This window comes from Oncorhynchus gorbuscha, linkage group LG10 (assembly GCF_021184085.1).
Source record: "Oncorhynchus gorbuscha isolate QuinsamMale2020 ecotype Even-year linkage group LG10, OgorEven_v1.0, whole genome shotgun sequence".
NCBI lineage: Eukaryota > Metazoa > Chordata > Actinopteri > Salmoniformes > Salmonidae > Oncorhynchus > Oncorhynchus gorbuscha.
The window spans coordinates 57852827-57875002 of NC_060182.1; the positions used below are offsets into that span (position 1 = coordinate 57852827).

Below are 22176 nucleotides of genomic sequence, written 5' to 3' on the forward strand. Positions count from 1 at the left end.
ACAAGGCAATCAAACAAGCTAAGCATCAATATAGAGACAAAGTAGAATCGCAATTCAACGACTCAGACACACAAGGTATGTGGCAGGGTCTACAGTCAATCACGGATTACAAAAAGAAAACCAGCCCAGTCACGGACCAGGATGTCTTGCTCCCAGGCAGACTAAATAACTTTTTTGCCCGCTTTGAGGACAATACAGTGCCACTGATACGGCCCGCAACCAAAACATGCAGACTCTCCTTCACTGCAGCCGAGGTGAGTAAAACATTTAAACGTGTTAACCCTCGCAAGGCTGCAGGCCCAGACGGCATCCCCAGCCGCGCCCTCAGAGCATGTGCAGACCAGCTGGCTGGTGTGTTCACGGACATATTCAATCAATCCCTATCCCAGTCTGCTTTTCCCACATGCTTCAAGAGGGCCATCATTGTTCCTGTTCCCAAGAAAGCTAAGGTAACTGAGCTAAACGACTACTCACTTCCGTCATCATGAAGTGCTTTGAGAGACTAGTCAAGGACCATATCACCTCCACCCTACCTGACACCCTAGACCCACTCCAATTTGCTTACCGCCCAAATAGGTCTCGACCCTGGGTCTCGACCCCGCCCTGTGCAACTGGGTACTGGACTTCCTGACGGGCCGCCCCCAGGTGGTGAGGGTAGGCAACAACATCTCCTCCCCGCTGATCCTCAACACGGGGGCCCCACAAGGGTGCGTTCTGAGCCCTCTCCTGTACTCCCTGTTCACCCACGACTGCGTGGCCACGCACGCCTCCAACTCAATCATCAAGTTTGCGGACGACACAACAGTTGTAGGCTTGATTACCAACAACGACGAGACGGCCTACAGGGAGGAGGTGAGGGCCCTCGGAGTGTGGTGTCAGTAAAATAACCTCACACTCAACGTCAACGAAACTAAGGAGATGATTGTGGACTTCAGGAAACAGCAGAGGGAGCACCCCCCTATCCACATCGATGGAACAGTAGTGGAGAGGGTAGTAAGTTTTAAGTTCCTCGGTATACACATCACAGACAAACTGATTTGGTCCATCCACACAGACAGCATCGTGAAGAAGGCGCAGCAGCGCCTCTTCAACCTCAGGAGGCTGAAGAAATTTGGCTTGTCACTCCGCCCACAACCGTAAGGCTCTCCAGAGGGTAGTGAGGTCTGCACAACGCATCACCGGGGGCAAACTACCTGCCCTCCAGGACACCTACACCACCCGATGTCACAGGAAGGCCATAAAGATCATCAAGGACAACAACCACCCGAGCCACTGCCTGTTCACCCCGCTATCATCCAGAAGGCGAGGTCAGTACAGGTGCATCAAAGCTGGGACCGAGAGACTGAAAAACAGCTTCTATCTCAAGGCCCTCAGACTGTTAAACAGCCACCACTAACATTGAGTGGCTGCTGCCAACACACTGACTCAACTCCAGCCACTTTAATAATGGGAATTGATGTAAAATATATCACTAGCCACTTTAAACAATGCTACTTAATATAATGTTTACATACCCTACATTATTCATCTCATATGTCTTCGTATATACTGTACTCTATACTCTATCTATCTACTGCATCTTTATGTAATACATGTATCACTAGCCACTTTGAACTATGCCACTTTGTTTACATACTCATCTCATATGTATATACTGTACTCGATACCATCTACTGCATCTTGCCTATGCCGCTCTGTACCATCACTCATTCATATATCTTTATGTACATATGTACATATTCTTTATCCCTTTACACTTGTGTGTATAAGGTAGTAGTTTTGGAATTGTTAGTTAGATTACTCGTTGGTTATTACTGCATTGTCGGAACTAGAAGCACAAGCATTTCGCTACACTCGCATTAACATCTGCTAACCATGTGTATGTGACAAATAAAATTTGATTTGATTTAATATTATTGACTATGTTTTGTTTATTCCATGCGTAACTGTGTTGTTGTATTTGTCGAATTGCTATGCTTTATCTTGTCCAGGTCACAGTTGTTGAACTTGTTCTCAACCTCTACCTTCTCTTCTCTACCTCGTTAAATAAAGGTGAAATGAAAAAATAAAATAAATAAATATTGAGGACATTTAGTTTAATCAGTGGTAGTTAGTTAACTGCAGTTTTTCTGGCCAGCCACATGCCACATGTCATTGGAATGGTATATGTGGCAAGGATTTAATCTTCATTCAAAAGTACTAACCCTCTATGTTAAATCTAAAGATAAAGTGTGAACGTTTAACTGACCCCAGTGAGGCTGAAACAACCCTCTGCTGTCACGGCCATTGTCGGAATGAGACCAAGGTGTAGCGTGGTGAGCGTACATTTTATTTTATTTTGTAAAATGTCACCAACAAAACAAGGAAACGACCGTAACGCTTACAAGGGCTATAGTACCCCTAACAAAGATAACTTCCCACAATGACAAAAGGTGAAAAGGATGCCTAAGTATGATTCCCAATCAGAGACAACGATAGACAGTTGTCCCTGATTGAGAACCATACCCGGCCAAAACATAGAAATACAAAAACATAGAAAACATAAAATAGAATGCCCACCCAGATCACACCCTGACCAAACCAAATAGAGACATAAAAAGGCTCTCTAATGTCAGGGCATGACATCTGCTCTGACATTCCAGGGGTCAAAGGTTGAAAATGAGAGCCCTGTGATAAGGTTCTCAGTGGCAAATGTCAGGAGAAAACTCTATTTACAGACAGCCAAGGCGTGCTGCTGATTCCCGACCCAAAAAATACCATTCATAAAAATTTGGAAGCGAGTCAGAAAGATGGTGCCAAGCATCTGCTATCATCACCAGGGCTCCTTCACCCAAACAATTCTCTCTCTCTCGCTTACAGAAAGTCACACTGTCTGTTTCATAACTCCCGAACGCAACTAAGCCTAATTAATCTTCATTTATGCCAACGTCTGTGACTCAAACATCAATGAAACACTGCAGTTTAGACACAGAGGCAGGAGGTATAATTCCACATGGGGATTTCTTTTGTTGTAGCCAGATTAGGGGAACGATTTTGGATGTGAATGGAAGCGCATCTAGACACTGAGGAGAATAGTATTAGATTAAGTTGGGTCCAATTTAATCAAAGTTTAATAAAGGAAGTTTGGGGTAAATGTTTTGGGCTTGGGGGAGGTCATATTTGTTCCCTTTGTTTATTGAAGACTTGATTTATTTACCTTAGCAAGACGGACAAGTCTAGATAAGTCTGGTCCACTGCACTCTCAAGGTGAACGCTGCTGTGGCTGAGATTGACAGCACTGCAAATGGGCAATGTCTTAGTAGTACTTAGTAGCAATGACTGATTACAACAGAATGATAGTTAACTAACCTGTCCTGAATTCCTCTGCATGTAGGCAGGTAAAAGCAATCATGACCATAAAATTGTCAGAGACTCCAGTGACCCAAGTCATAGACTGTTTTCTCTGCTACTGCATGACAAGCGGTACCGGAGAGCTAAGTCTAGGACCAAAAGGCTCCTTAACAGCTTCTACCCCCAAGCCATAAGACTGCTGAACAATTAATCAGATGGCCACTGGACTATTTATATTGACACCCCGCCCCCCTCCATTTGTTTTGTGCTGCTACTTGCTGTTTATTATCTATGCAGTCACTTCACCCGTTCCTACATGTACAAATTAAACTGTTTCCCCGCACACTGACTCGGAACCAGTACCCCCTGTATATAGCCTCGTTATAGTTATGTTATTGTGTTACTTTATATTATTATTTTTTAAATACTTTCGTTTATTTGGTAAATATTTTCTTAAGTCCTCTTGAACTGCACTGTTGGTTAAGAGTTTGTAAGTAAGTATTTCACGGTAAGGTCTACATTTGTTGTATTCAGCGCATGTGATAAATAAAGTTTGATTTGACATGGCATGGTACTGTATTTGTGATTGAATCCCCTTTCTTCTGTCATAAAAAATGCTGAGTGAATTGAGTCATGAAATTGTACTGTGTCATGGGAAATGCGGAATGAATTGTGTTTTGGAATTTTATTCTGCCATGGGAATTGCTGAATGAACTGTGTAATGGAAAATGTAGATACTTCAGCCAAATAATTTCTGAGTACATCACATAAAGATTAAAGATGAATGTTTTCAACAGGCACCACCTCCAAGCATGTGGTGATGCTGGCAGGCAACACAGCCAAGCATGGCCTTCGCTGCAAAGCCTGCAAGATGAGCATCCACCACAAGTGTGAGAAAGGAGTGGGATCGCAACGCTGCCAAGGCAAGCTGGTAAGAGCCTTAACATAGTCATGAAATTAAATATACACTGAACAAAAATATAAATGCAACATGTAAATAAATGTTGGTCCCATGTTTCATGAGCTGATATAATATATCCCAAGCTTATTTCTCTCAAATTTTGTGCACACATTGTTTTACATCCCTTTTAGTGAGCATTTCTCCTTTGCCAAAATAATCCATTTACCTGACAGGCGTGGCATATCAAGAAGCTGATTAAACAGCATGATCATTACACAGGTGCATCTTGTGCTGGGGACAATAAGGCCACTCTAAAATGTGCAGTTGTCACACAACACAATGCGACAGATGTCTCGTGTTTTGAGGTAGCGTGCAATTGGCATGCTGACTGCAGCAATGTCCACCAGAGCTGTTGCCAGACTGTTCATTTCTCTACCATAAGCCGAGAATTTGTCAGTACGTCCAATCAGCCTGACAACCACAAACCACCTGTATGGCACAGTGTGGGCGAGCGGTTTGCTGATATCAACGTTCTGAACAGAGTACCCCATGGTGGAGTTATGGTATGGGCAGGCATAAGCTACAGACTATGAACACAATTGCATTTTATCGCTGGCAATTTTAATGCACATACGTACCATGAGGAGATCCTGAGGCCCATTGTCGTGCCATTCATCTGCCACCCGCATCACCTTGTGTTTCAGCATGTTAATGTACAGCCCCATGTCGCAAGTATCTTTACATAATTCCTGTAAGCTGAAAATGTCCCAGTTCTTCCATGGCCTGCATACTCACCAGACACGTCACCCATTGAGCATGTTGGGAATGCTCTGAATTGACGTGTACGACAGCGTGTTCCAGTTCCCACCAATATCCAGCAAATTCGCACAGAGGAGTGGTACAACATTCCACAAGCCACAATCAACAGCCTGATCAGCTCTTTGCGAATGAGATGTGTCGCGCTTGCATGAGGCAAATACCAGATACTGACTGGTTTTCTGATCCACGCTCCTACCTTTTTTTAAGGTGTCTGTGACTAACAGATGCATATCTGTATTCCCAGTCATGTGAAATCCATAGATTAGGGCCTAATGAATTCATTTCAATAGACTGATTTCCTTATATGAACTGTAACTCAGTACATTTTCAAAATTGTTGCAAGTTACATTTATATTTTTGTTCAGTGTATTTGTTTCTATTAAGTGTCTTCAGAAAGTATTCAAAACCCTTTACTTTTTCCACGGTTTAAATTGTTGCATGTTGCATTTATATTTTTGTTCAGTATATAACTAAATTTAGTACTATACTAGTATAATACTGTATGTACTGTATCTCTATGGTATATACTGTATCTCTATGGACATGAATGTATGCACACATGACTGTAAGTCGCTTTGGATAAAAGCGTATGCTAAATGGCATATATTATTATATATTATTATTATCATCACCAGTGTCGTCATTATTGTCGTCATCAATGTCATCATCAATTACACCACTGTCATCATCCATAGAGATACATACACTGTGTTCTATCACACATCATCAGAGTAATCATCAGCGTTCTCTCCAGCTAGCCAAAGAACATATTGAAAATATTGTATTATAACGTCATCATCAGCACCATCAACCTCTCTTCATGCCTACAGTACAGTATGTCTCCCTGCATAAAGCATTAATCCAAAGTCAATAGGTCTACCCTCGAGGCATCTTTTCATTATCTGTCATTTATTGACACCCTACAGTACATGCCATTCTGTTAGAAGTACACCATCGGGATCGAAGCCTATTGCTTAGTATTATTCACATGTTCATATATTCGTCTCAAAAGTCCCAACAGAATACCAGATTAAAGATGGTGTGGAAAATATTGTGCAGCGAGGCACAACTCCACAGAGGTTAATGTACTCATCACAAAGACAGAAAAGATAGATTAGTAATGTGGCACTGCAAATACAGTATTGAATAATCATGGTGGACCTCAAAGTCCACTGCAGCTGCCATATTGCGTCAATAGGCAGCTCGTAAAAAGAATTCAGCAACAGGATGATCAAGGATACAGTTTGTGAGAGGGGGGGGGTAGTTGCAGAGAATACGAACACCCATCCGTCATTTCGCCGTCGTCCACTGTACTCAAGGGAACTGGCAGTCACGACTACACAGGGGCTTTTAAGTCATTCATATCGAATCACACGTCCCACGCAGAAAATATACAGCTTGTTAGGTTCTGTCATGTGTGATTGCCTTGGCTCTCCAGTGACTAACTCCTCCAGAGTCCAGGTTGTCCCTGGCCTGCATGGGAGGGAGTTTACTGGAATTGACAGGGAATTATTGGGAATAACTGGACATTACTGAGTTTAAATGGAGTACTGGGTAGGATTAAATGAAAATGATCAGGATTGAACTGAGGTTCAGTGAACCTTGTGAACCATGAGAATATATTGGATACAGGGAGACACGTGTTCCCTTTGCCCTCCTTTTTTCTTCTTCCATGAGCTGCCCAATGCCTTGAGGATGAGCCTTGTGGAGATAGGGATCAGCTTTCAGGAGTGGAAAATGAGGTTGAAGGGTCAAGCATAAAAAGAGAATATACTCCCAGTGGGGCTCGCCTCTAAATTAAGGTTTCTCTAAACTTGGCAGGTTGTATTTCTACAACCCTGCTTATTTCTCTTGGCAACAACATTTGGTCAGAGTAAAAAGAGAATACATTGCTGCTTGGGGCTATCTTGAAACCAAATATATATCATGATGTGATGTTTGAGTTGAAGATAAAAATATAACAGTGAAACTGACTATTGGGCTGCACTTGAGAGGTGCTTATAGAGTTCGAGAGTTGCTTATTTCAGCTTCTCGTTATCAGCCGCGGCACATTGAGAATCAATCAAGGCAGATTACTTATGCAGATTGCTTGAACACATGGTTGATCATGCAAAATGTAAACAATCAAAAGGAGGCCTCTCCTCCTTTGTGCAGTGGAGGCAGAATGATTGTGCTAATTGTAGGACTAATGCATCGTCTGTGTAGCTGCCAAAAACCCGAAACACAATACAAGTAGATTTCATTGTCAGATCATTATCCCAGTAAGGAAATTACCTTTCACTGTATATTATGCTGAGTTGAATCTCCTTGTTTTGATAAATGTAGTTATTGATAAACACCTGATGTAGCCCTTTCCTGCAGTCAAATGACCTAGTGGCCTCATAGATGGAATGATATTTATATTTTCATAATTCCATGATAAACATTATTTTAAAAACCTGCTGAAAATCCTGTGCTTCTATGTAAAGCGGTTTTGTTATATTTCAGTCATCTGTGATGTATATAAAGTGTAATATTGGGATGCAAACTCAAAACGTAATACATTTCAACTCTATATCTGACATGGTACAGGTGTCTTCTTATTTTAAGCCCATAACCATGTGTGAGGTGTATACTTTTGTTTCAAAGTAGATTTGTTTAAGACTACCAAGAAACAAGTCCTCCCGAGTGGTGCAGCAGTCTAAGGCACTGCAGTGCTAGCTGTGTCACTACAGATTCTGGTTCGATTCCAGGCTGTGTCGCAGCCAGCTGCAACTGGGAGACCCTTGAGGCGGTGCTCAATTGGCCCAGCGTCATCTGTGTTAGGGAAGGGTTTGGCCGGTCGGGATGTCCTTGTCCCATCGTGATCTGGCGACTCCTGTGGCGGGCTGGGCACATGCATGCTGACAAGGTGTACGGTGTTTCCTCCAACACATTGGTGCGCCTGTCTTCTGGGTTAAGCAGGCATTGTGGCAAGAAGCAGTACGACTTGGCGGGGTGTTTTGGAAGACGCGCGGCTCTCGACCTTCGCCTCTCCCGAGTCTGTACGGGAGTTGCAGCGATGGGGACAAGACTGTAACTACAAATTGGATACCACAAAATTGGGGAGAAAATGGGTTAAAAATATATATATATATTTAAAAAAAGACTAAACAAGAAACACTGTGAGCCTGATTTAGCCAACTGCAGTATAAGGTTAGTTATTCCACCTACTTGTCTTATACAAGCATGTATTTCACTGACATTACCATCCTTACCTCAGATTACTCTTTCTTGGGTGAGATACTGATTCAGAGAATTGAGGCTGTCTACTGTCATTTTTCTGGATATACGAGGGACACATCTCTGATGGGAAATATCGATTGTATGGGAAGCAGTAAACACAGAAATGTCATGGTTAGATAAATGATAGTCTGGGGGAGTGTCCTTGTAAGAACCTGGTATGTGGGGAATGGGACGGGACTTAACAGCAAAGAGACTGGTATACATCTTCTTAATGACTTTGGGGCTGTATTCAAAAAGGGTTTCAGAGTAAGAGTGCTGATTTAGGATCAGGTCCCCCTCCTGTCCAAATAATCTTATTGATTATGCTCTAAACTGATCCGTGATCAGCATTGCTACTCTGAAACTCTGTGAATACGGGCTATGAAATCTGCTATATGGCCAGCTTATTTGTTCAAACCGTACACAAGCTACTTAAATAACAGAATTGATGCTGGACTAATCTGCTTCGGGTCCAGATGCACTTCTTCAATCAACCCTCATTAAGAAATTTAAACTAAACATTAGGTAATATTGTTTAGCATGGCTGATGTAGGGAGAGTGATCAGCAGGTGGTTTAGGGGGGGAAATAGGAAGGACATGTCACAGTGGTCTGAAGTGGTAGGTTTTAACCAGTTTTTCTCACCTGGGATATGTCTAAAATGGCTCCTCTGCTTTGGCCAACTCATTGTCAAGACAAACAATGATGTTGCGTGGTTGAATGCAGAAACACTCTGAAACCCAGACTAAAGTACAGTATAGACAAATACAATTTGATTTGATTAATACAGTGCATGTGGAAACTTAACAGAGAAATCAGGTTATGCAGTGGCTCTAATGTATTTTGCTGGTGGTGTGCTGTGCTGTCTGTTGACGTATCGATCCATCACTCACTATGATGTTCCTGCCCTCTCTTAACCTCTCCCTCCCCCCTCCACAGCCAAAGGGCTTTCGACGGTACTACAGCTCCCCACTGCTGATAACGGAGCAGTTTGGCTACATCAAAGAAGTCATGCCCATTGGTAAGCGCACTCTCTTTCCCTTTGCCTTGACAATACTCTAGAGGTGTCACTACAAACCAATGTGCATGAACAGAAGATACTCAGCTATTATTGGTAAGTTTCCTTAATTATTAAGAAAAGTATATTTTGTTGTTGAAACCAACACGTTTCGGCAAATGCCTTCATCATTTACTGAGACAAGACAAAGGACTTTATATTCCTTTCAAAAGGACAACATGAACAGTAGGTTACATTGATACACAGCTAGACTGTCATGTAGGGGTTCTTGTTGTGTGATTGCTTTGACTGAAAATAGGTTTTCTCAATGTCTCCTCCCAGCTTGTGGCAGTAAAGTGGACCCTGTGTATGAAGCTCTCCGGTTCGGGACGTCTCTGGCACAGAAGAACAAGAGGGCCAGTGGCTTTGAGTCCCCCCACAGAAACTCTGTAAGAACAACAACACAATGTATTAATGAAACAACCTCATCAGCAACTCAACAGCTGACAGTCATTTAGGAAACTACTCCATCAACAGTAGCAGTGTGTGGGTAAAATCACTGAGGAAGCCAAGCCAAGCCAGTTAAAAAGCCATATAACAACCTGTTGTGATAATTGCGTTGTTTGCTCTATAACCCATTCGTTCATACGCAACCAAGATATACAATAATAAGGCCGTGACCATAAAGACAACAGTCTCACAGTGGCGGAATATATTTGTCATGCAGGTGAAAGAGGACCCAAAAGCGACTTGGCGAAAACAGAGTCTTTAATCCAGTAAAGTAAATACAAACAAAAAACACAACTTTCACTCGAAATGACGAGGACAAACTGGAGACTCGATCTTGAACAGCAGGTGAACAGCAGGTTGCCTCGGGAAGGCACTTGAACCAGACAGACTCAGACACCTGCTCACCACGCAGCATCTGAGGAAAACACGACACGACAGGGCGATACACAAACACAGCACGGTGAATTCTAGACAAGGAACCGACAGGACAGGAACGGAACACAAAGGAAGAAATAGGGACTCTAATCAGGGAAAGGATCGGGAACAGGTGTGGGAAGACTAAATGATTGATTAGGGGAATAGGAACAGCTGGGAGCGGGAACGGAACGATAGAGAGAAGAGAGAGCGAGAGAGTGAGAGAGGGAGGGGGAGAGAGAGGGATAGAAAGAGGGAAAGAACCTAATAAGACCAGCAGAGGGAAACGAATAGAATGGGAAGCACAGGGACAAGACAAGATAATAAATGACAAAACATGACAGTACCCCCCACTCACCGAGCGCCTCCTGGCGCACTCGAGGAGGAATCCTGGCGGCAACGGAGGAAATCATCAATGAGTGAACGGTCCAGCACGTCCCGAGACGGAACCCAACTCCTCTCCTCAGGACCGTAACCCTCCCAATCCACTAAGTATTGGTGACCCCGTCCCGAGAACGCATGTCCATGATCTTATGTACCTTGTAAATAGGTGCGCTCGACAAGGACGGGAGGGGGAGGGAAGACGAACGGGGTGCGAAGAAAGGGCTTGACACAGGAGACATGGAAGACAGGATGGACGCGACGAAGATGTCGCGGAAGAAGCAGTCGCACAGCGACAGGATTGACGACCTGGGAGACACGGAACGGACCAATGAACCGCGGAGTCAACTTACGAGAAGCTGTCGTAAGAGGAAGGTTGCGAGTGGAAAGCCACACTCTCTGGCCGCAACAATACCTTGGACTCTTAATCCTGCGTTTATTGGCGGCTCTCACAGTCTGTGCCCTGTAACGGCAAAGTGCAGACCTCACCCTCCTCCAGGTGCGCTCACAACGTTGGACAAACGCTTGAGCGGAGGGAACGCTGGACTCGGCAAGCTGGGATGAGAACAGAGGAGGCTGGTAACCCAGACTACTCTGAAACGGAGATAACCCGGTAGCAGACGAAGGAAGCGAATTGTGAGCGTATTCTGCCCAGGGGAGCTGTTCTGCCCAAGACGCAGGGTTTCTGAAAGAAAGGCTGCGTAGTATGCGACCAATCGTCTGATTGGCCCTCTCTGCTTGACCGTTAGACTGGGGATGAAACCCGGAAGAGAGACTGACGGACGCACCAATCAAACGACAGAACTCCCTCCAAAACTGTGACGTGAATTGCGGGCCTCTGTCTGAAACGGCGTCTAACGGGAGGCCATGAATTCTGAATACATTCTCGATAATGATTTGTGCCGTCTCCTTAGCGGAAGGAAGTTTAGCGAGGGGAATGAAATGTGCCGCCTTAGAGAACCTATCGACAACCGTAAGAATCACAGTCTTCCCCGCAGACAAAGGCAGACCGGTAATGAAGTCTAGGGCGATGTGAGACCATGGTCGAGAAGGAATGGGGAGCGGTCTGAGACGACCGGCAGGAGGAGAGTTACCCGACTTAGTCTGCGCGCAGTCCGAACAAGCAGCCACGAAACGGCGCGTGTCACGCTCCTGAGTCGGCCACCAAAAGCGCTGGCGAATAGACGCAAGAGTGCCTCGAACACCGGGATGACCAGCTAACTTGGCAGAGTGAGCCCACTGAAGAACAGCCAGACGAGTGGAAACAGGAACGAAAAGGAGGTTACTAGGACAAGCGCGGCGACGCAGTGTGCGTGAGTGCTTGCTTAACCTGTCTTTCAATTCCCCAGACTGTTAACCCGACAACACGCCCATAAGGAAGAATCCCTCGGGATCAGTAGAAGCCACAGAAGAACTAAACAGACGGGATAAGGCATCAGGCTTGGTGTTCTTGCTACCCGGACGGTAAGAAATCACAAACTCGAAACGAGCGAAAAACAACGCCCAACGAGCTTGACGGGCATTAAGTCGTTTGGCAGAACGGATGTACTCAAGGTTCTTATGGTCTGTCCAAACGACAAAAGGAACGGTCGCCCCCTCCAACCACTGTCGCCATTCGCCTAGGGCTAAGCGGATGGCGAGCAGTTCACGGTTACCCACATCATAGTTGCGCTCAGATGGCGACAGGCGATGAGAAAAATAAGCGCAAGGATGAACCTTATCGTCAGACTGGAAGCGCTGGGATAGAATGGCTCCCACGCCTACCTCTGAAGCGTCAACCTCGACAATGAATTGTCTAGTGACGTCAGGAGTAACGAGGATAGGAGCGGACGTAAAACGTTCTTTTAGAAGATCAAAAGCTCCCTGGGCGGAACCTGACCACTTAAAACACGTCTTGACAGAAGTAAGAGCTGTGAGAGGGGCAGCAACTTGACCGAAATTACGAATGAAACGCCGATAGAAATTAGCGAAACCTAAAAAGCGCTGCAACTCGACACGTGACCTTGGAACGGGCCAATCACTGACAGCTTGGACCTTAGCGGAATCCATCTGAATGCCTTCAGCGGAAATAACGGAACCGAGAAAAGTAACGGAGGAGACATGAAAAGAGCACTTCTCAGACTTTACGTAGAGACAATTCTCTAAAAGGCGCTGTAGAACACGTCGAACGTGCTGAACATGAATCTCGAGTGACGGAGAAAAAATCAGGATATCGTCAAGATAGACAAAAACAAAGATGTTCAGCATGTCTCTCAGAACATCATTAACTAATGCCTGAAAAACAGCTGGCGCATTGGCGAGACCAAACGGCAGAACCCGGTACTCAAAATGCCCTAACGGAGTGTTAAACGCCGTTTTCCACTCGTCCCCCTCTCTGATGCGCACGAGATGGTAAGCGTTACGAAGGTCCAACTTAGTAAAGCACCTGGCTCCCTGCAGAATCTCGAAGGCTGATGACATAAGGGGAAGCGGATAACGATTCTTAACCGTTATGTCATTCAGCCCTCGATAATCCACGCAGGGCGCAGAGTACCGTCCTTCTTCTTAACAAAAAAGAACCCCGCCCCGGCCGGAGAGGAAGAAGGCACTATGGTACCGGCGTCAAGAGACACAGACAAATAATCCTCGAGAGCCTTACGTTCGGGAGCCGACAGAGAGTATAGTCTACCCCGAGGAGGAGTGGTCCCCGGAAGGAGATCAATACTACAATCATACGACCGGTGAGGAGGAAGGGAGTTGGCTCGGGACCGACTGAAGACCGTGCGCAGATCATGATATTCCTCCGGCACTCCTGTCAAATCGCCAGGTTCCTCCTGAGAAGTAGGGACAGAAGAAACGGGAGGGATGGCAGACATTAAACACTTCACATGACAAGAAACGTTCCAGGATAGGATAGAATTACTAGACCAATTAATAGAAGGATTATGACATACTAGCCAGGGATGACCCAAAACAACAGGTGTAAACGGTGAACGAAAAATCAAAAAAGAAATAGTCTCACTGTGGTTACCAGATACTGTGAGGGTTAAAGGTAGTGTCTCAAATCTGATACTGGGAAGATGACTACCATCTAAGGCGAACATGGGCGTAGGCTTCTCTAACTCTCTGAAAGGAATGTCATGTTTCCGAACCCATGCTTCGTCCATGAAACAACCCTCAGCCCCAGAGTCTATCAAGGCACTACATGTAGCACCCGAACCGGTCCAGCGTAGATGGACCGACAAAGTAGTACAGGATTTTGATGGAGAGACTTGAGTAGTTGCGCTCACCTGTAGCCCTCCGCTTACAGATGAGCTCTGGCTTTTACTGGACATGAATTAACAAAATGTCCAGCAACTCCGCAATAGAGGCACAGGCGGTTGGTGATCCTCCGTTCCCTCTCCTTAGTCGAGATGCGAATCCCTCCCAGCTGCATGGGCTCAGACTCTGAGCCAGAGGAGGGAGATGGTTGCGATGCGGAGCAGGGAAACACCGTTGATGCGAGCTCTCTTCCACGAGCCCGGTGACGAAGATCTACCCGTCGTTCTATGCGGATGGCGAGAGCAATCAAAGAGTCCACATCTGAAGGAACCTCCCGGGAGAGAATCTCATCCTTAACCACTGCGTGGAGTCCCTCCAGAAAACGAGCGAGCAGCGCCGGCTCGTTCCACTCACTAGAGGCAGCAAGAGTGCGAAACTCAATAGAATAATCCGTTATGGACCGTTCACCTTGGCATAAGGAAGCCAGGGCCCTAGAAGCCTCCCTACCAAAAACTGAACGGTCAAAAACCCGAATCATCTCCTCTTTAAAGTTCTGGAACCTGTTAGAGCAATCAGCCCTTGCCTCCCAGATAGCTGTGCCCCATTCTCGAGCCCGGCCAGTAAGGAGTGAAATGACGTAAGCAACCCGAGCTCTCTCTCTAGAGTATGTGTTGGGTTGGAGAGAGAACACAATCTCACACTGCGTGAGAAAGGAGCGGCACTCAGTGGGCTGCCCGGAGTAGCAAGGTGGGTTATTAACCCTAGGTTCTGGAGGCTCGGCAGGCCAGGAAGTAACAGGTGGCACGAGACGAGACTCTGGAACTGTCCAGAGAGGTCGGAAACCTGAGCGGCCAGGTTCTCCACGGCATGGCGAGCAGCAGACAATTCCTGCTCGTGTCTGCCGAGCATGGCTCCTTGGATCTCGACGGCAGTGTAACGAGCGTCTGAAGTCGCTGGGTCCATTCCTTGGTCGGTTCCTTCTGTCATGCAGGTGAAAGAGGACCCAAAAGCGACTTGGCGAAAACAGAGTCTTTAATCCAGTAAAGTAAATACAAACAAAAAACACAACTTTCACTCGAAATGACGAGGACAAACTGGAGACTCGATCTTGAACAGCAGGTGAACAGCAGGTTGCCTCGGGAAGGCACTTGAACCAGACAGACTCAGACACCTGCTCACCACGCAGCATCTGAGGAAAACACGACACGACAGGGCGATACACAAACACAGCACGGTGAATTCTAGACAAGGAACCGACAGGACAGGAACGGAACACAAAGGAAGAAATAGGGACTCTAATCAGGGGAAAGGATCGGGAACAGGTGTGGGAAGACTAAATGATTGATTAGGGGAATAGGAACAGCTGGGAGCGGGAACGGAACGATAGAGAGAAGAGAGAGCGAGAGAGTGAGAGAGGGAGGGGGAGAGAGAGGGATAGAAAGAGGGAAAGAACCTAATAAGACCAGCAAAGGGAAACGAATAGAATGGGAAGCACAGGGACAAGACAAGATAATAAATGACAAAACATGACAATATTCAACTACGCATACGTTTGTTTCATCACAAAACCGGTGAAGTTCACAAAGCAAATATTGCATGTAATACGTTATACCTGTTATACGTTATACGTTCACCTGTAGCATAGTCAATAAGTTCATCCTTTCGACAGTTTACTAGACAACTACTGATTTTGAACCACGGAGTTACCGCAAGTCACCACAAAGACAACAGGAGCACTGCCTCCGCTAATTCAAGCACTATTTCAACGTAAACGTTTAAACATCATCAAATAAACAAGGCTATATATGCTTAGTTGAATACACTGAAAACAAATTTAAAGATACCAAAAACAATTTAGTCCAATCAATGTGGCTAAATATCATGTGGCTGTCCATGGTACTGATTTATCTGTGTGTGTGTGCATGCGTGTGTGTCCGTGCTCATGCAAGTAAAACTTTTTTTTTGACTCGCCCTACTTGTAGACTAGTTGAACGCCAATGCCATTCTCCTCTCTTTCATGTTGGCAAAATGGTTTATGGCTCAGTCATACAGTACACTTTTATTTTTGTTGTCATAGGCTACCTAGCTAAAATGTTTGCTAGCTTCCATCTCCATCCATGGCTTAGGAAAGGCCTGATTTAGCAAGCTAGCTACTGCAGGACATCAACATAGCAGATCAGAAACAGACAAGTTTGAAAATGATGTTTTGCTTAGGAAGTGTTTTGATTGCTCTGAAGCCAAATCCAAACTGGCTTCCCTTGGTCGGGCATTTTGCTGCACCAAGACAACCCACAGTTTAGCTCAGCTCAACGATGATTGGCTAATTATTTTAGGCCAAATACCAAATGGCCAAATGCTTACAGGTCTCAATCAATCAAATGCTACTGCGGCAACATGTTATACTCTTTTGGTCCAGACAGCATCAGATACATGGGCTACACATACTGAGATTCAGCCACTTGCTAATTCATGGAAATGTATGAAAACACAGAGAGACGAAAGATAAATTATTTTAGAATTTTTATTGGTTAAATATTTGGGGACGCCTGGCTTCCCTTTGAATCCACTGCCCATCAGCAACACATAGTGATTCATAACTAGTTAACTAATAGCTACAGTATGTCAAACCTGTGGTTAGGCTACTAACATAACAATCATTAAGCAGGTGATTTTAATGTGTTTATGTCATGAAGTTCTGTGCTTTGGTGCTTCTCTTTCATCTTTAATGCCGAGCGATTAGTGCTTTTTGAGGTCGGTTCGGATTGATTATTAAAAAAATGATCACGGGTTTCGATGCATTATGTGGGTTGAATGCTGTAACACTGAATAAAACAATGAATACAAGTCCCATGATGTTAGTGACTGCCCATTACTGTTCATCACTTATTAACCATCATATATTACATTTCCTTTACTTTAAATCAAATATTTTTTTTATTTTATGACTATGAGCCTATGCTGTCTGACAAAATCACTGTTTTAGGAGTTTTTCAAAGTAATTAAGGCATACTGTCATGTTTTGTCATTTATTATCATGTCTTGTCCCTGTGCTTCCCATTCTATTCGTTTCCCTCTGCTGGTCTTATTAGGTTCTTTCCCTCTTTCTAGCCCTCTCTCTCCCCCTCCCTCTCTCACTCTCTCGCTCTCTCTTCTCTCTATCGTTCCGTTCCTGCTCCCAGCTGTTCCTATTCCCCTAATCATCATTTAGTCTTCCCACACCTGTTCCCGATCCTTTTCCCTGATTAGAGTCCCTATTTCTCTCCTTGTTTCCCGTACCTGCCCTGTCGGATCCTCATCTATAATTCACCGTGCTGTGTCGATGTTTTGCCCTGTCGTGTCGTGTTTCCCTCAGATGCTGCGTGGTGAGCAGGTGTCTGAGTCTGCTAGGTTCAAGTGCCTTCCCGAGGCAACCTGCAGTTCTCGATCAAGTCTCCAGTCTGTTCTCGTCTTTACGTGTAGTATTATGCTTTTTGTTTTGTAAAGTTTATTCTGGATTAAATACTCTGTTTTCGCCAAGTCGCTTTTGGGTCCTCATTCACCTGCATGACAGAAGGATCCGACCAAGGAATGGACCCAGCGACTACAGACGCTCGTAACACTGCCGTCGAGATCCAAGGAGCCATGCTCGGCAGACACGAGCAGGAATTGTCTGCTGCTCGCCATGCCGTGGAGAGCCTGGCCGCTCAGGTTTCCGACCTCTCTGGACAGTTCCAGAGTCTTCGTCTCGTGCCACCTGTTACTTCCTGGCCTGCCGAGCCTCCAGAACCTAGGGTTAATAACCCACCTTGCTACTCCGGGCAGCCCACTGAGTGCCGCTCCTTTCTCACCCAGTGTGAGATTGTGTTCTCTCTCCAACCCAACACATACTCTAGAGAGAGAGCTCGGGTTGCTTACGTCATTTCACTCCTTACTGGCCGGGCCCGAGAGTGGGGCACAGCTATCTGGGAGGCAAGGGCTGATTGTTCTAACAATTACCAGAACTTTAAAGAGGAGATGATTCGGGTTTTTGACCGTTCAGTTTTTGGTGGGGAGGCTTCTAGGGTCCTGGCTTCCCTATGCCAAGGTGATCGATCCATAACGGATTACTCTATAGAGTTTCGTACTCTTGCTGCCTCTAGTGACTGGAACGAGCCGGCGCTGCTCGCTCGTTTTCTGGAGGGACTCCACACAGTGGTCAAAGATGAGATTCTCTCTCGGGAGGTTCCTTCCAGTGTGGACTCTTTGATTGCTCTCGCCATCCGCATAGAACGACGGGTAGATCTTCGTCACCAGGCTCGTGGAAGAGAGCTCGCATCAACGGTGTTTCCCTGCTCCGCATCGCAACCATCTCCCTCCTCTGGCTCTGAGACTGAGCCCATGCAGCTGGGAGGGATTCGCATCTCGACTAAGGAGAGGGAACGGAGGATCACCAACCGCCTGTGCCTCTATTGCGGATTTGATGGACATTTTGTTAATTCATGTCCAGTAAGAGGCCAGAGCCCATCAGTAAGCGGAGGGCTACTGGTGAGCGCTACTACTCAGGTCTCTTCATCTAGATCTTGTACTACTATGTCGGTCCATCTACGCTGGACCGGTTCGGGTGCTACATGCAGTGCCTTGATCGACTCTGGGGCTGAGGGTTGTTTCATGGACGAAGCATGGGTTCGGAAACATAACATTCCTTTCAGACAGTTAGACAAGCCTACGCCCATGTTTGCCTTAGATGGTAGTCATCTTCCCAGTATCAGATTTGAGACACTACCTTTAACTCTCACAGTATCTGGTAACCACAGTGAGACTATTTCTTTTTTGATTTTTCGTTCACCTTTCACACCTGTTGTTTTGGGTCATCCCTGGCTAGTATGTCATAATCCTTCTATTAATTGGTCTTGTAATTCTATCCTATCCTGGAACGTATCTTGTCATGTGAAGTGCTTAATGTCTGCCATCCCTCCCATTTCTTCTGTCCCCACTTCTCAGGAGGAACCTGGCGATTTGACAGGAGTGCCGGAGGAATATCATGATCTGCGCACGGTCTTCAGTCGGTCCCGAGCCAACTCCCTTCCTCCTCACCGGTCGTATGATTGTAGTATTGATCTCCTTCCGGGGACCACTCCTCCTCGGGGTAGACTATACTCTCTGTCGGCTCCCGAACGTAAGGCTCTCGAGGATTATTTATCTGTGTCTCTTGACGCCGGTACCATAGTGCCTTCTTCCTCTCCGGCCGGGGCGGGGTTCTTTTTTGTTAAGAAGAAGGACGGTACTCTGCGCCCCTGCGTGGATTATCGAGGGCTGAATGACATAACGGTTAAGAATCGTTATCCGCTTCCCCTTATGTCATCAGCCTTCGAGATTCTGCAGGGAGCCAGGTGCTTTACTAAGTTGGACCTTCGTAACGCTTACCATCTCGTGCGCATCAGAGAGGGGGACGAGTGGAAAACGGCGTTTAACACTCCGTTAGGGCATTTTGAGTACCGGGTTCTGCCGTTTGGTCTCGCCAATGCGCCAGCTGTTTTTCAGGCATTAGTTAATGATGTTCTGAGAGACATGCTGAACATCTTTGTTTTTGTCTATCTTGACGATATCCTGATTTTTTCACCGTCACTCGAGATTCATGTTCAGCACGTTCGACGTGTTCTACAGCGCCTTTTAGAGAATTGTCTCTACGTAAAGGCTGAGAAGTGCTCTTTTCATGTCTCCTCCGTTACTTTTCTCGGTTCCGTTATTTCCGCTGAAGGCATTCAGATGGATTCCGCTAAGGTCCAAGCTGTCAGTGATTGGCCCGTTCCAAGGTCACGTGTCGAGTTGCAGCGCTTTTTAGGTTTCGCTAATTTCTATCGGCGTTTCATTCGTAATTTCGGTCAAGTTGCTGCCCCTCTCACAGCTCTTACTTCTGTCAAGACGTGTTTTAAGTGGTCCGGTTCCGCCCAGGGAGCTTTTGATCTTCTAAAAGAACGTTTTACGTCCGCTCCTATCCTCGTTACTCCTGACGTCACTAGACAATTCATTGTCGAGGTTGACGCTTCAGAGGTAGGCGTGGGAGCCATTCTATCCCAGCGCTTCCAGTCTGACGATAAGGTTCATCCTTGCGCTTATTTTTCTCATCGCCTGTCGCCATCTGAGCGCAACTATGATGTGGGTAACCGTGAACTGCTCGCCATCCGCTTAGCCCTAGGCGAATGGCGACAGTGGTTGGAGGGGGCGACCGTTCCTTTTGTCGTTTGGACAGACCATAAGAACCTTGAGTACATCCGTTCTGCCAAACGACTTAATGCCCGTCAAGCTCGTTGGGCGTTGTTTTTCGCTCGTTTCGAGTTTGTGATTTCTTACCGTCCGGGTAGCAAGAACACCAAGCCTGATGCCTTATCCCGTCTGTTTAGTTCTTCTGTGGCTTCTACTGATCCCGAGGGGATTCTTCCTTATGGGCGTGTTGTCGGGTTGACAGTCTGGGGAATTGAAAGACAGGTTAAGCAAGCACTCACGCACACTGCGTCGCCGCGCGCTTGTCCTAGTAACCTCCTTTTCGTTCCTGTTTCCACTCGTCTGGCTGTTCTTCAGTGGGCTCACTCTGCCAAGTTAGCTGGTCATCCCGGTGTTCGAGGCACTCTTGCGTCTATTCGCCAGCGATTTTGGTGGCCGACTCAGGAGCGTGACACGCGCCGTTTCGTGGCTGCTTGTTCGGACTGCGCGCAGACTAAGTCGGGTAACTCTCCTCCTGCTGGTCGTCTCAGACCGCTCCCCATTCCTTCTCGACCATGGTCTCACATCGCCCTAGACTTCATTACCGGTCTGCCTTTGTCTGCGGGGAAGACTGTGATTCTTACGGTTGTCGATAGGTTCTCTAAGGCGGCACATTTCATTCCCCTCGCAAAACTTCCTTCCGCTAAGGAGACGGCACAAATCATTATCGAGAATGTGTTCAGAATTCATGGCCTCCCGTTAGACGCCGTTTCAGACAGAGGCCCGCAATTCACGTCACAGTTTTGGAGGGAGTTCTGTCGTTTGATTGGTGCGTCCGTCAGTCTCTCTTCCGGGTTTCATCCCCAGTCTAACGGTCAAGCAGAGAGGGCCAATCAGACGATTGGTCGCATACTACGCAGCCTTTCTTTCAGAAACCCTGCGTCTTGGGCAGAACAGCTCCCCTGGGCAGAATACGCTCACAACTCGCTTCCTTCGTCTGCTACCGGGTTATCTCCGTTTCAGAGTAGTCTGGGTTACCAGCCTCCTCTATTCTCTTCCCAGCTTGCCGAGTCCAGCGTTCCCTCCGCTCAAGCGTTTGTCCAACGTTGTGAGCGCACCTGGAGGAGGGTGAGGTCTGCACTTTGCCGCTACAGGGCACAGACTGTGAGAGCCGCCAATAAACGCAGGATTAAGAGTCCTAGGTATTGTTGCGGCCAGAGAGTGTGGCTTTCCACTCGCAACCTTCCTCTTACGACAGCTTCTCGTAAGTTGACTCCGCGGTTCATTGGTCCGTTCCGTGTCTCCCAGGTCGTCAATCCTGTCGCTGTGCGACTGCTTCTTCCGCGACATCTTCGTCGCGTCCATCCTGTCTTCCATGTCTCCTGTGTTAAGCCCTTTCTTCGCACCCCGTTCGTCTTCCCTCCCCCTCCCGTCCTTGTCGAGAGCGCACCTATTTACAAGGTACATAAGATCATGGACATGCGTTCTCGGGGACGGGGTCACCAATACTTAGTGGATTGGGAGGGTTACGGTCCTGAGGAGAGGAGTTGAGTTCCGTCTCGGGACGTGCTGGACCGTTCACTCATTGATGATTTCCTCCGTTGCCGCCAGGATTCCTCCTCGAGTGCGCCAGGAGGCGCTCGGTGAGTGGGGGGGTACTGTCATGTTTTGTCATTTATTATCATGTCTTGTCCCTGTGCTTCCCATTCTATTCGTTTCCCTCTGCTGGTCTTATTAGGTTCTTTCCCTCTTTCTAGCCCTCTCTCTCCCCCTCCCTCTCTCACTCTCTCGCTCTCTCTTCTCTCTATCGTTCCGTTCCTGCTCCCAGCTGTTCCTATTCCCCTAATCATCATTTAGTCTTCCCACACCTGTTCCCGATCCTTTTCCCTGATTAGAGTCCCTATTTCTCTCCTTGTTTCCCGTACCTGCCCTGTCGGATCCTCATCTATAATTCACCGTGCTGTGTCGATGTTTTGCCCTGTCGTGTCGTGTTTCCCTCAGATGCTGCGTGGTGAGCAGGTGTCTGAGTCTGCTAGGTTCAAGTGCCTTCCCGAGGCAACCTGCAGTTCTCGATCAAGTCTCCAGTCTGTTCTCGTCTTTACGTGTAGTATTATGCTTTTTGTTTTGTAAAGTTTATTCTGGATTAAATACTCTGTTTTCGCCAAGTCGCTTTTGGGTCCTCAT

The 22176-nt window shown here is 46.4% G+C and overlaps 1 protein-coding gene across 1 annotated transcript in view; it reads left to right on the forward strand.

Annotated features, from left to right (window-relative positions):
• LOC124046276 (SH3 and cysteine-rich domain-containing protein-like) overlaps positions 1-22176 on the forward strand; it is a 96014-nt gene that overhangs the window by 25047 nt on the left and 48791 nt on the right. The window contains exons 3-5 of the mRNA XM_046366462.1: positions 4128-4261; positions 9231-9312; positions 9631-9737. Coding sequence (XP_046222418.1) covers positions 4128-4261; positions 9231-9312; positions 9631-9737 — 323 coding nt within the window. The remainder of the gene's footprint in view (positions 1-4127; positions 4262-9230; positions 9313-9630; positions 9738-22176) is intronic.